Consider the following 14,018-nt stretch of genomic DNA (forward strand, 5'->3'; position numbering starts at 1 on the left):
AAATAAAAAAAAAAACAAAAATAAAAAAATTTATAAATTTTTTTTACAAATATTTTTTTCAAACATCCAAAAATAAATCATGAAAAACGTAAAAAAATGTTTGAAAAATATTTTGAAAAATTATTTGAAATAAATATTTATAAATTGAAATAAATATTTATAAATTTTTAAAAATATGTAAAGCAAAAGTAATATAAATAAATAAAATTTAAAAAATATATATATCATATTTTTATTAATTTTAAATTAAATGGCGAAGCTTACAACATATTTTAACAGCTGCAAACGAACAATAAGTTAAGCTCACTGCTAAAATATAGCTAATGAAAATAGTATCACTCTTGCTTGGTCAACTAGGGCCTTTGAAGTTTTGTTCTTTCATGTTGGAAAAGCCAATTCAATTGGCGTTTGATTTGATTCTTAGCTCACATCAATTTCTTTACAACTGCTAATGGACTATTTCACATAGCCAATTGCCAGGTAACAGGTAAAACCAATCCTGCTCTATCTTAAATCCCTTTACAATTTTTATCGAATCTGCTTTGTGGCATGGCAGTTGCTCGACTGCTTTGGCAATGTTTTTTTTTGTTGTTTTTCGTTCTATCTGCCATGCGAAAAGGAAAGTGCCTCAACACATATATACGTGTGGTATGTACGTGTGTGTGTGTGTTGGCCACCCCCACATTGGACTGCCAGCATATGAAATACATAACAAAATTTCAGCGCAGCTCCACCCATTGAGAGGGCAACACGCCTACATTTGGGTCTCTCACAATTTATGGAAACTTTTGAAAGTTCTACTCTTTGATTAAACAAATATTCATATAATATATAATCTATATATATATATTTTTTTTTTATATGCTGCTGGCGTCACAGCAGCTTAACAGATTAATTGCACGACTCTAGAGCGCAATTTGGAACTGCCTGCATCAGCCCCTTCCACACTCTCTATCTCTCTGTCTCTCTCTAGCGCCTTCTCTGTCACACTCTTTGCTGATTTATACGTGCTCTGCTCCCAATTTGTGTTCGCAATGCCCGAACTCCCTATTGGCATGCAAAAACTTTTGCACATTGTCAGGCAGCTTGTTCTTTTGTATACCCTGTAGCCAAAGAAACTGTTGGAGAGCGGGTATATGGGTTTCATAGAATTAAGTCTGATCTAATTTAACTATATATATTCATATAATCATGAATTCAGCAAAGTCAAGATGAGATAAGTTAAGCTTGGGATATATCTATATATATATAGAAGAAGAAGCATAGGCATATCATGAGTCTATAAATATATATAAACAATAGTTGGCATATGAAGTCATGCTTATACAGGGTATCTGTTAGTCGTGCTGCGCATATAGCGCAGCTGCTCGTCGCCCATTTTCCATTGCCCGCATTATTCAGGCAGGGTAACTGCTAGTCGGGCACTCTCCTTTGTCGGTTATCTTTTTTTTCGGCTGCTTGCCACACGGAACCCAGCAACATGCAACATTGCAATTGTTTGTCAACCATGGACCGTTACATCCGCTGGAATTGGATTAATGCTGACTGCCTGGTTGGCTGCCCATTTGTCCAGTCCGCTCCGACCCGACCCGTCCCGACCCGTCCCGACCCGCCCCGGCCCGATCCCAAGACGCGCCGACCTCGTCGCCGTTGGCTGCGGTTGCTGATCAAATTTGTGCATGTCCATTTAACCCCTTGTTGCATGTGGAGCCGCTGCACAAATGCAATTAGACCATGACCGCTGCGGCGACTAGGTGCCACTGTAAAAGTGAAACCTGCCCCGAAACTTTCCCACAGGATCCGCTGCAAGCCCTTTATTTCGGTATTGTGACTTGCCCAATTAGATTCATTTCGCTTAATTGTAAGACTCTGTGTGTGCTCTCTGCTGCTGCTGCTTCTTCTTCTGCCTTTGTTTTGAACAATAGCACATGGCGGCTGTTACGCAATGCGAGAGGCTCCATCTGTCGCAGCTCCTAGCCCCAGCCCCAGCCCCAGCCCCTGCACCCCTACACCCTGCACATAAAGCAAGCATAAATCAACACATCCGCTCATCAGTTCCAGGAACCGCCCAGCGCTGTCTATTTCTTTATAGTAAACCAAAATTGTTATTCATTAAAAAATTAACAAAATAAGACAAGTAAGAATGTTGCTGTGTGGGGCTTAGCCGACTGCATAATACTCGCTTGCGAAATCAGTTAGGCCGAGTCGATGTTTTTATAAGCTGATAAACCTTTTAAAAGTGGGAGTACAGGGTATATTGGCTGTAAGAAAATGTGTGTAATAGGCAGAAGAAGGCGTGGCAGACACCATTAGTATATATTTTTCTTATTAGAACGAAGAGCTAAGTCGAACTAGCCATCTCCGTCCGTCTGACTTCGGGCTATCCGTCTGTGTGTCCGTTCGTCTGTCCGTCTCTCCACCAGTCCGTCTGTCCACCCGTCTGTTCATATCTCTGTCCGTCCTTCTATTTTTCCGCATGTCTATATATTCTTAATCACGATGCCGAGCTGAGTTGATCTAGCTATGTCCATCTATTCGACTGTCTTTTCGTCCGTCTGTCTCTCCGTCTGTTCCTATGCAGCTATCTTGAAAGCCAAGAAATCTAGAGACATGTGCAGCACAACTTTATCATTTCTGTATCGATAGCTCATCCGTTTTCCGCATGATCGATAACTATCGATCATATGCCTTCGTTTTTTAAGCATAAATTGAATACCACAAAAGCTAGAGATTTAAAATTTACTGCGTAAGCAAAAGCAATGAGAGACTTAGGATACTTTGGATAGCTATCGCATGCTTATGTATGTGTTGTGAGGAGGAGTTGTTTGCTATGTGTGCAAGATGAAGCGCAGAATGATTGGTATCTCCTAGTCGGGCACTCTCACGCAGAGCGCTCTTTCTCTTACTTACATGCCTAGCGCCATTTCATGTGTAGATATCGTCAAAAGTGGTAAAGTATCTAGCTTCAAAAAGACGTCTGTCTTATATAGAACTAATATGCTCGTTACACATTGCGAGCGGGCATCAAATAGTTTTCTTTGGAGTTCGCTGAGTGTGCCACAGCCAATGGGAGCGCACTACGATTTGTATCTGCCTATTGACAGGGTATATGTCTAAGTGTGTGTGTGTGTGCGTGTGTGTGTGTGCGTGGATCATCGTTCAATATGCGTAACTACGCATTTGGCATTCATATTGAAGAGTACGAAACAAAGCGAAACGAAACGCAACGAAATGAAATTTTGGGGCATAAATCATTCAACTGCTAAATGACACAAACAAGTCTGTAAGCATTCCCGCTGCTGTTAGTAAAGCGAAGCTTAAGATACCCTGTAATATAGTGTTCCTTAAAAGAAAGTACACAAATATTCTCAAAATGTTTAATAGACATTTTTAAACTATTTTTAATGCTATATTTAACTTATTTGAAAGTGTTTTATTATATCTGCAAACTTTTAAAATATTTTTAAGCTTAAGCAACTTTCTCAAGCTGCGATTGATATAGACTTAGCGAGCTGTCAAGGCTTAACTTTAGGTATAAAAAATACTCGGAATACTTATAAAAAATACTCGGAATATTATAATATATTATAATAATAAATCTATTTTTATGTCATACATCTCAAATTTAATCCGATTAAGTTTCCTTTATTTGTTTTAAAATTTAAAATAAAATTTAATATTTTTGAAATTCATTTTATTGCTATACAAAAATTGAGTGCATAAAAGAACATATTTAAACAATCGAATTTTCAATCAACTCTTAAGACGCCAAGTCATAGATGCTCACACTACAATTTGGTGAGGGTATTTGAGTGCCTGGCAACAACAATGAAAAGCCACAATCAAATTCAAAATCTGCTAAAGAAAGCGTCGCCAGCGCTGTGTAAACAATTTGCTCGAGCATGAGAAAATTCTGTTTTATTGTCGCCCTCGCGAGACCTAGAGAACGCAGCAGCAGCAGCAGCAGCAGCTGCCTATTAGAAACTAGGCAAACATTTTGGTAAATTAACGAAATTAAAATGGTCCGCTTTTTAAGAGCTTCGCCTGCGACTGTGACTCAGTTCGTGGCCTAGGCCCAAGAGTCGCCCCAGCACATCGGAAATCTTATGTGCTGAGCCTATTTCGTGGGCATTTTATGAGAATTTATTAATTTCGTTTTTACAGTCGTCGATTTTTGTACAGCTTAACGAAATCAAAGTGCCGCCTTTGAAACTAAATTTCTGTTCACTTTTTGCGTGTTTGGAAATAAACAAATTTTTGACCTTTTTTTTTTTTGGGGGTACTCTGAGCTCTATTGTTTCCAGTTGAGTTTAGAGCGATAAACTCTTAAAATTAGTTTATGTTTGTTCAGCTTATTATTTGCTGTTGTAAGAGCTTCTGCGGTCGTGTCTAATGTGTACGCCTTACTATGCGATTTTCATGAATTCCAATAAGAATTTGTATCTTTAGATTAGTTAGTTTGAAGACAGAAATTCAAGTCTAAAAATTAGCTTACTTCCTGGCTTCTATGCCTTCCAGCTGCTTGGATTTGCAGCCAACATTCTCAAGATACCACTGCCTGGATCTTGACTTCAAATATAGCAAATATTCCCTTAATCATACCCTTTAGTTACGTACCTCTGCTGTCTTCCTGCTCTCTATCTTTCCAAAACAGTTTCGAAGAAAATCTCGTTAAGTAATACGAACAGCTCCTAAAATGCTGCTATACGTTTCTGGGTTGAATGGCCCATAATCTGCTAACTGGCTAAATGGAACTGAGGGCAAACAAGGCGAGCGAACGACTTCATTAGCACAACTTGGCTTATCAGTCAGGGAACAGGCCAGGCCCAGCCCAGTCCAGATTGCCTCGACTGCAATGCGTGCAACACAAATGGTTGTGGACGTGCAACATTTGACAACTATTGTGCGTTGATGGGGCTTGGTCCAGAGCGGTCGTGGCCTAGCCCCCATCCGGCTTTTAGCTAATAACAAGACAACAAACAACAAACAACAAACATTTCATTAGCCATTAACGTGTGCGTCTCTCGCTCTCTCACGCTCTCTCTCAGCTAGCGTCTTTCATGGTCAAACGTGCAGCAAAACGGAGCATAAGAAATGTCAGTGTCAACGTTGCCAATTGAGTTGTTGCCACAACAACAACAGGCCGTTAACATGCTGTAGCCAGAAGGCGCTCGACTTGTGGATACCCTGCCAAAAACTGCTGTTGACTATTTTAGCTCTCTTATGGGCATGCAAACAGCAAACACACACACACGCACACACACCCACCCAGACGATAAACTAAAATACCAATTTATGTTATGCAACTCAAGTCTCTTTCATACACTTTCATTTCTCTCTAGTCTCTGCTCTTTAGGCTGAACTAAGCCCGCTCTCAGCTGTCGTCGATCTGCTGTCTCATATACCCTTCTTTGGCACACAGAGTGATCTTAGGGCATAAGACAAAGTAGCAGCCACACCCAACCCACCCATCGCCCACCGCGCCCTGAGGCAATGCGTCGCCTTGGACTTGGCTGGGTGGCAATCGTCTAGGTTTCAATGCCCCCGCGCAGGCAAAATTCTATATATGTATATGCAAATGCCACACAGCTGCAGCAGACTGAGACAACACCAACACACGCCCGCCTGTGTGTATGTGTGTGTGCGTGTGTGCGGATTCTAAAGTTAACCGCATGACGAATCACTTCGCATAAATTGAAACGCTACGTTGCATGTGCTGCATGTCTGCTCAAGAGGCCAAGCGACTGCGAGTGCAGCTCGTGGGCTGCGGCGGGGTCAAGGGCGTGGCGGGTGCAGGGTGGTGCCGCCAGCCGGGCTCCTTTAGCCAAAAGTGCGTTGCCAACGCCTCATAATTCTTACAAATGCATATGTGTGGGGTTTTGCTGCCCTGCTGGCCGCATGGGGGCGCGCTGTAAGCTGAAAGCCTTTGACGGCAAACGTTGTTGTTGTTGCAATTGCAGTTGCAGTGGCAGCTCGTTAAATCGTGCAGCGTTGGCCCAACAACCCATACTATTCTCATTTCTGTGCCGTTCCTGCTAATTACGCATACATGCGCACAGTTGCTTCCATTGGCTGTGCGCGTTCATGCGTGCACTTAACGCGATAACTCAATTTTGTTGCTTATCATCACACATCAGATATTATTATGTATATTGGTCTATAACTGATACAATTGATATATTTACTTAGTGTCACGAATCGCATTTCAAGTTAAATTCTTTAACTAAAGACTGTTTTCTTTAGAGTCTTACAACTTTGAGTTGGTAAGACTGCTTTAGTTAACCTTCCATTGAACAGCTTAGCATGGCTTTCTGTTGAGTTTAGTTTGACATTTTAGAAAATATTTCATAACAAGCTCTTATCCAGAGCAAATAAGCGTTTTGTGCGTTTTATGGCTGTTGCATATATCTTCAAAAACGATAATGGGATGACGAGTTCCAGATTGCACAGTGAAAATCTTGATGACAATAGTGATATTTAAACAAAATCATACAATTTTCTATTCAATAAAGTCTGTTTTATAAATACCTTAAGCATATTTTGTATATTTTATTATAATTTAAGTTTGTATAGCTCTAAAAAAAGCTACCAATATATAAAATAAAAATATATTATATGAAAAAATTATGAATTAAATTTATATAATTAAAAATTTTCTTGTGAATATGTAACAAATAGAAATATATAAAATTCGATTTCAATTGCCATTGAGTATAAGACATTCTAATCAGATTCCAATTAGAAAAGTTCGCCTATAAGATTCTTGTGTATCTCCTCAGTTCTTTGCACGCATGAACCTTGATGTACTTATATAAGTGTGTGTGTGTGTGTGTGTGTGTCTCTTCTTAGCCTCTTGCTGCGTCCATCTGTGTGTATGTACGTATGTGTATGCTGCATACTTTATATGTAATAACTTATGTCGTTTGCGGTTTATCTTTATTTTTATTCATTTTTACCTTCACGACTTTTGTCATCAAGTGAAGTGCACTTGAAATGCATTTTGCAGCAGTTGCAAGAGTTGTCAGCCTAAAGCTGTTCATAATTTGCAGTAAGAAAGCAAATGCTTAGAATAGACATAGGGCAGGCCACAGGCCTGGAGCTATGACTCTACAGTTCAATTGGATTAAAGTGTATTGGACTGGGCGAATAGCATTCAGCACATTGATGAGTCTCTTGGCTGTTGGCAGTTGGCCGTTGACTTGTTACTGTTGGCATTGAGCACGGTAGGCCCAATTATTATTGGGCAAGACAAGCCCATCAATTGCGCCTGACGAATGCCGACGACAGCTGCATTATCTAATTTCTGAAACATGTCACTACAGATTAAGGTCACACGTATCACCGAGCCCAATCCAAATCTGACAATGGGAGATTATAGAAACTGGCTCTGCCGTCGAATTCGGGGCTCGGCTTGCTCGTCTACGCCCACGTTTCATGAATACCGACCAGCTGAGCCTCAACATGCCGCAGACTGCTGTTTGTCAAATTATTTAGGTATCCTTTACGTAAACAGACAACCACACACACATATTTATGCATATATATATATCGATTGTCCCTCTACTGGGGACTATATCTTTCAAAGTTCCAGAGCTGGAGTACCAAAAATGATATGAGTGTATGCCTACTGAGAACGTGACCCGTTAAATGGAACAGTTGAGTTAATGCAACTGCCTCGCTGACTACTTTGCCAAAAAATGTTGAACTGTTTAGGGATCTTGAATGATGTCTCAATATCTCTTATAACCCTTAACAAACATATGAAAGAAGACACCGTTAATATTTTAATTTATTAATTTTTAACTTTTAATTTTTAATTTTTCACTTATCTATAAAGAATTACATTTCTTTCGTTCAATTTGTTTATAAATAACTTATCACAGTAATTTTGACGTTCATTCATATCACATCTGGCGTATATACTGGGCAGTATAAATGGTAAACACGATATAAAGTACTAAAATCAGAAAATTAAATAATTAATACAGATATTTAGATTGGCAAAAAGCAGTTCATTGAAACTTGCCTAATGGATAGATCAAAAATATAATAAATATAGTAGGAACCCAGACTAAGACTAACCCTATTATTAGTACTGTTTTCTTATTCTACAAGAGAAATAGTTTATTATATAAAATAAAATACGTAAATGACGCAAGTAAAGTATTTACCTTTTTTACACCAAGTATCATTAGCACACCACCAATCATACCTACCAAATTACAAATTATGAGGACTAAGAAAAGAGTAGGTCCTATAAACCAGAGATTTGGATCTGACGAGCCTGTTAAGAAATTAGTATTATTGTTTGAATGATATATGTCCCGAAATCAACATACAGTATTTTACTACTGATCCTAAAAAATAAAATATTCCATGTGCAATAGACCAAATCGCCAAAAAATAAACTTTGCAACGCAGACTACAAGATCCATCCTGACACATTTTTAACTATTTATTATCACAGTAAATTTTTTACTTATATTGCTTTTTTTTTTTTTAGAAAATTAGTGTATGTTGAGCTATACTAAAAATACTAATGAGTCCACTTTTCATATATTGCTAAAAAATCTAACGATTATTTCAAAAGCCTACCTAAATATAATAAATCCATTTTACATTTTTAGAAGCTGTGTAGCAGGCAGAGGGAGGCGTAGCGGAGTCATATATATATGAATATATATATTCTTTATCAGTGTGACTAGCTGAGTCGACATAGACTCAATATATCGATTATTCGCTCCCATTTCACTGCAGTCTAACTAATGCTACTCCAGGTAGCAGGCAAAGTTGATCGATTTATTGTGTCTTCTGCTGCTCTAGAAATTTTTATTTTGAGCAAGCTCAATGTGTGAGAGAGGGAAAGATGATTAGAAAAATTCGCTGTGCTCCAAGGTCAGGCCAAGTGCAACATCGAGTGCGGCAAGTCTTACGGCGCAGACGGAATACTGCTTATTTTTATACTTTAATGCCCGGGCGTATCTGTCGACACCAAGAAACAGCAACAGCAACAGCAACAGCAACAGCAACAGCAACAGTCAAAGCCATGGCCACATTCAAGTTGCAACTTCGTGCACGACGTGTAAATATTGTTTCAGGCTTCGCCTCAGCTGGAGTCAAAGAGCTGGGGGCAGGCGAGGAGGCTGCCACAGAAAACGAAAACGTTGTTGAGACGCATTTAGCGCTAACAATGTTTGTTCTGGCTAGCAACATCCCAGCAAAACAGCTACACAAACTCCAAGCATACTACTTAGCGAACGGGCATAGGCGACTGCGCAATGCTCTCTTCAATAACTGCATCAAAATGCAACTGCAATGACTTTCAAACTGTAACACGAATCAATATAGATTTAGCTTAGCTTAAATAGTTTTTGTTATTTTCTTTCTATCACTATTAGAGCTTCTATTTAGTATTGGCTTACACTATTAGTTGTATATGTAATATACCCATCTCTGTCGCTTGCCGAACAGGGTATACAAGCTCGTTTTGTTGTTTACTTTTGTACGCCGCTTTCAAGTTGATCCCGCGACCGGCAAGTCGCCTGGCCGCCTGGCCGTCGTCAGCCCCTTTGCCATGCCGTCTTCATCTTCAAGGCTCAGCACCCATTCCCTTACATGCTGGGCAGGCCGTGACACCACCCACCCCTTGCCCACAGTCGGCATGCCAAGTGCACATTTCAATGTCATTGAGGATCGCAGAAGAGTTTTTTTTCGCTCTACTCTTGCAGCGATTGATGTAGGCTCCAAGTGTTGAATGCTTCATGGCATATAATGTGTTAATTGTGGCGGCCGGGACAGATGTTTCCGACTAAGCAGCTAACTGGCCATTTGCCGGGAATTGTACAAAAAAAAAAGCAGCAAATTCTGCTTATTAAATGTGATAATCATAAATCATCTTTATGGCAATTGAAAAGCGCGTTAAATGCGCCGCCTGTGCGAATTGTGCTGCTGCTGCTGCTGCTTTTTCTTCTTCTTTCACTGGCTTTTTTATTGTAATAAATTCTAAAACTAATTTCCGTAACTTCAAAAGGGTTGCCAGGCCAGCCTTTACACCCCTTCGGCTGCAAGCAAATTAGCTCACTTTTGTTATACGATTTTTTTGTATTTATTTATGTTTTCTTTTCTTTTTTTTGTGTTTTTTTTTGCTATTTTTCGTGGCATTTTTAAATTGAATTTTAATTTTGTGCTGAGCAGCGCGCAGCTAATTTAAATTGAGACACATGCAGGCGCCAATAATTAAAAGCGCCCCTTCATCCTTTATCCTTTTTCAGTGTTTTGTTCTTACTTTTCTCTCAACTGCAACTGTTGGCAACCGTGGCGCGCCCTTTGAGCCACGTGATGCAGTACATTTTCCACATGAAATAACCACAAAAAGTCAAGTTTTCTTTTCGTTTTGTTGTTGTATTGAAAATGGGTTAAATTTAATTGCTTTTGTCATTTTGATTTGCATTTTTGTGCTGTTAGCAATTTGTCCGGCGATTGGGGCACAAAACGTTCTCCAGGGCATCGTACATCTTGCCGCCTGTTCATGCTATATACCCTGTATTTTTCAGTGAATATGGCGAGAAGTGTGCTTTATGGTATTACAAGCAGATACTCTAAGACAAGATACTTGGATAACTAATTTAAATCACTCCATTCGTTTGCAAATGTATCGAAATTTTCCAATTAAGCTTAAATTGTATTTTCGATAAGTATCGATTTTGCAATTAGCTCTAAGATTTCTTGTATCCAGCCAACTAACTCAGATTCTTCTTCAAGTCATTCCTGTCGCTCGCCTCTATACCGATTGTTTAGAAATTTTCAAATTGGTGTGAGTAAGTAGTTTCGATAAATATCGATTTCCAATTGCCTTTAAGACTCTCTTGATTTTTTTTATAAGTGTATTATAATATTTCCATATACAAGATATTCCTTTCAAAATGTATATTCAGGGTATCTTCACGTTGTGCACTCCCTTCGTGAGCAACTTGCATTTTTTTTCTGCTTCTTTTTTATACAAAAAGTAATTTATCAAAATAAAAAAGGAATACATATTTTGGGCACTTTTCCAGGCGCACTTTTCTTTTGTCGCGTAATTAGAAAGTAAAAAAAAAAAAAGAGTTGAACTGTCGCAAAGGGTTAGAAGGTCGATGCTGTCAGCATGGCATGGTCATAATTTTGGATTTATATTAATATACGTGATTTATGGAGAAGCTGAAATTATGATGCCCTTTGCGTCAAGTCGCAATTAGCATAAGGAATCTGCCCTCATATGATACTGGCGGCTGCCTAAACAAATAATTCTATTCATTCAGCCAAAACTGAATTTTGTTTATTTGCTTTAAATTACGCCACTAAATATGTGTTTTCTGAGTGTGTGTGTGTGCTCGTGTTTTTTTCCTTTTATTATTCTGTAATTTATAGCGCTTGCTAAATGAACCCCAACTGCTGGCAGTGGAAACAACATGACATTTGGTTATGTATAAGAAATTGGAAATTGGACTCCAAACTTCAACAGCTCCAATCCCAAAGACCCGCTACTGACTGCTGAATACTCGTTCAAGTTTCAAGTGGAGCTGCATATAAAGTCGCAAAAAACTTTTGTGATTCAGCTGAACTTTATGATCGTAGCTCTAAAGCTATGGTTGATAGAGGCGCATTGGGAAATCGATCTACAATCTATGGAAGATTATCTAAGGAATATAGGGTTCAAGGCTTAAGTCCCATAGCAACAACCAATACACTCTATATACTTCTTGAACGAGCATTAAAAACACATGCTGTGTTTGCTTAGAGCAAATCAGTCCAAATAGCGTCACACAATATGGCTGAGGGTGTCAGAGGTTTTTTTTGTGCTTTGGGGAATTTCGATTTGATAAGCACAAGTGTCTCTTGCATATAAATCATTTGCATGTAACTAGCTCAAGTAAAGGCAATTGGAATTTCCTTCTATCTCTCACAGATACCAAAAACAATATGGTTTTATAGAATTCAAATTTCCAATCACTTTTCATATCGCAGCAATTGAAAATCGTATCGTTTGCCTAAGTGAAATAATCCAGAAAATATTTTGAAAGATATTTTATATTTGTGTGCTTAAGAAATGATGTATGGCAAAATATATTAATGGACTTGTGAACTACGTCTATCCAATATGTCGCTTACTCGATCTATCGATTTTGTTAGTCAAGTACGATCGTTTAATTAAAAAATCGATAAGAGCTTAGTAGTTTAATGACTACAGACATCGCTGGTTCGATCTAGTGCTTTGTCGACTCTGTCTTTGTTATTCCTAACCAATCGATATGTTATCGATACATTTCGATTCATTGTTATGGCTAGCCAATATATTTAATAGAGATTTAAAATCGAATATCGATTTGTTTTGATATAGAATTTATATTAATTTATATATCGAATTATCGAATGTATATTGATATACATGCTGATATCGAATATTGACTTTTAGCATATTTAGTCGAATTGTGTGTATGTGCGTTAGCTATAGAATGTGGCTTATCGATAAGTAATCGATAATCGAAACATGAAAACTTTTGTACATAATCGAATGAAGTATTTATGTATCGATATGTGAAACGGATATATACGCTCTCCAGAACTGACCATCATCTTAGAGACAGCCTTGTCTTATATCGAAGGAATGTGGAGTGATTCGATAGACTTAAGATACTTCAGTGATTCGACTGACCATACTGCATTGATGAATTGACTCCCCTCTGAGGATCGTAACTCATATCTGTGTCTGTCTATCTGAGACACTGCCACAACGAGCGTGCCGACTATTTTAAAAGACTCCAAGGTAGCTGCTGCTGCTGCTGCTGGTGATGGTGGACATAGCCCAGTGCTGACGAGAGAAACGTGATCTCTGAACGATTGTGTGCGCACGATTTGCGATTAATCAAGCGATCCTTGCTGGGAAATCAGTTTTTAATCTGCGTGTTGTGGGCTCACTCCACCGTAGCACCGTCCCGCCATCGCAGCCCGCCCACTCCAACTGCAGACAACAGCAGAGCTGCAAAACCAGCCGATTGGATGGACTGCGGCTCGGCGCAAATAATTAAATGGCCATTGTGCAAAAGTGCAACAAGTATCTAGCAGATGCATGCGAGGCTAAAGCTAAAAACATATGGTTGGCACAACAAACCTCCTGCCTTACTTTAATTTCAGCTCCTTGTGGCTGACACACATAGATGTGTATGTGCACACACATACACACATGTGTGTGCATGCATGCATGAGTCTACCTACTGACACCGACATCGACACCGACTGCGCACTGGGCTACTATGACGTGCAGCAGGTACACACACAGATGCAGATACAATTGTATCTGAACGTTTGCAATTGTGGTGCAGCGCGCCCTTTTATGGTCGCTGTCGCTGGCGCTGTTTGCGTTTGCGCAGCAGCGTGCGATCGTTGTGCAATCAGTGGAGCATTAAGTGCCGACGATGAACCGGGCCTGGGCCCTGGACTGGGTCTAGAGTCTCGGGTCTGGGTCTGGGTCTGGGTCTGGGACTGGTGCAGGGAACAAGCTCATCCATGTTCACGTACATAAGTTGTTCCATTTTAATGCTGCGGCACGTAACGACGGGACGCTGTATATAGCTTATATATATAATATATACATGCATATATATATATGGGCATGCTTATACACACACACGCACGCATACAGTTGCATGTGGAATCTGCAACTTGGCGCTGCTCGAGGCACTAAATAAAAGCGAAACTTGTTTGCGATTTTGCGTCTCGTTTTGTATTTACTTGTTGTTGGGGCCTTGAATGGGATCCTGTATGTCAAACTTGAACTTGTGTGTGTGTGTGTGTGTGTGTGTGTTGGTGTGTTGGTGTGTGTATGCGCGGTATTTCTGCATTTCATGCTTCAAATTATCAACATTTGCAGTGGAAAGAGTGAAATACAAAAATAATGCCTGCGCCACGCCAGTTGAGATACTTAAGTATCTGCGGCTGGCTCTGCGTCTCAGTCAATATGTATATATATACATATATATATA

At 39.4% G+C, this 14,018-nt stretch overlaps 1 protein-coding gene across 1 annotated transcript; it reads right to left on the minus strand.

The window, feature by feature from the left end:
• Window positions 1-7,832: 7,832 nt before the first annotated feature.
• On the minus strand, window positions 7,833-8,475 carry LOC111603289. The gene is made up of 4 exons (XM_023320810.2): window positions 8,340-8,475; window positions 8,172-8,284; window positions 8,027-8,108; window positions 7,833-7,957 (listed from the first exon to the last, which is right to left on the minus strand). The coding sequence occupies exons 1-4, from the start codon at window positions 8,443-8,445 to the stop codon at window positions 7,905-7,907; spliced, it is 354 nt and encodes a 117-aa protein (XP_023176578.1). The 5' UTR covers window positions 8,446-8,475; the 3' UTR covers window positions 7,833-7,904.
• Between the last annotated feature and the right edge of the window lie 5,543 nt (window positions 8,476-14,018).

The sequence above is a fragment of the Drosophila hydei genome, unplaced genomic scaffold (genome assembly GCF_003285905.1).
Source record: "Drosophila hydei strain 15085-1641.00,03,60 unplaced genomic scaffold, DhydRS2 tig00000290-arrow-arrow-pilon, whole genome shotgun sequence".
Classification (NCBI taxonomy): domain Eukaryota; kingdom Metazoa; phylum Arthropoda; class Insecta; order Diptera; family Drosophilidae; genus Drosophila; species Drosophila hydei.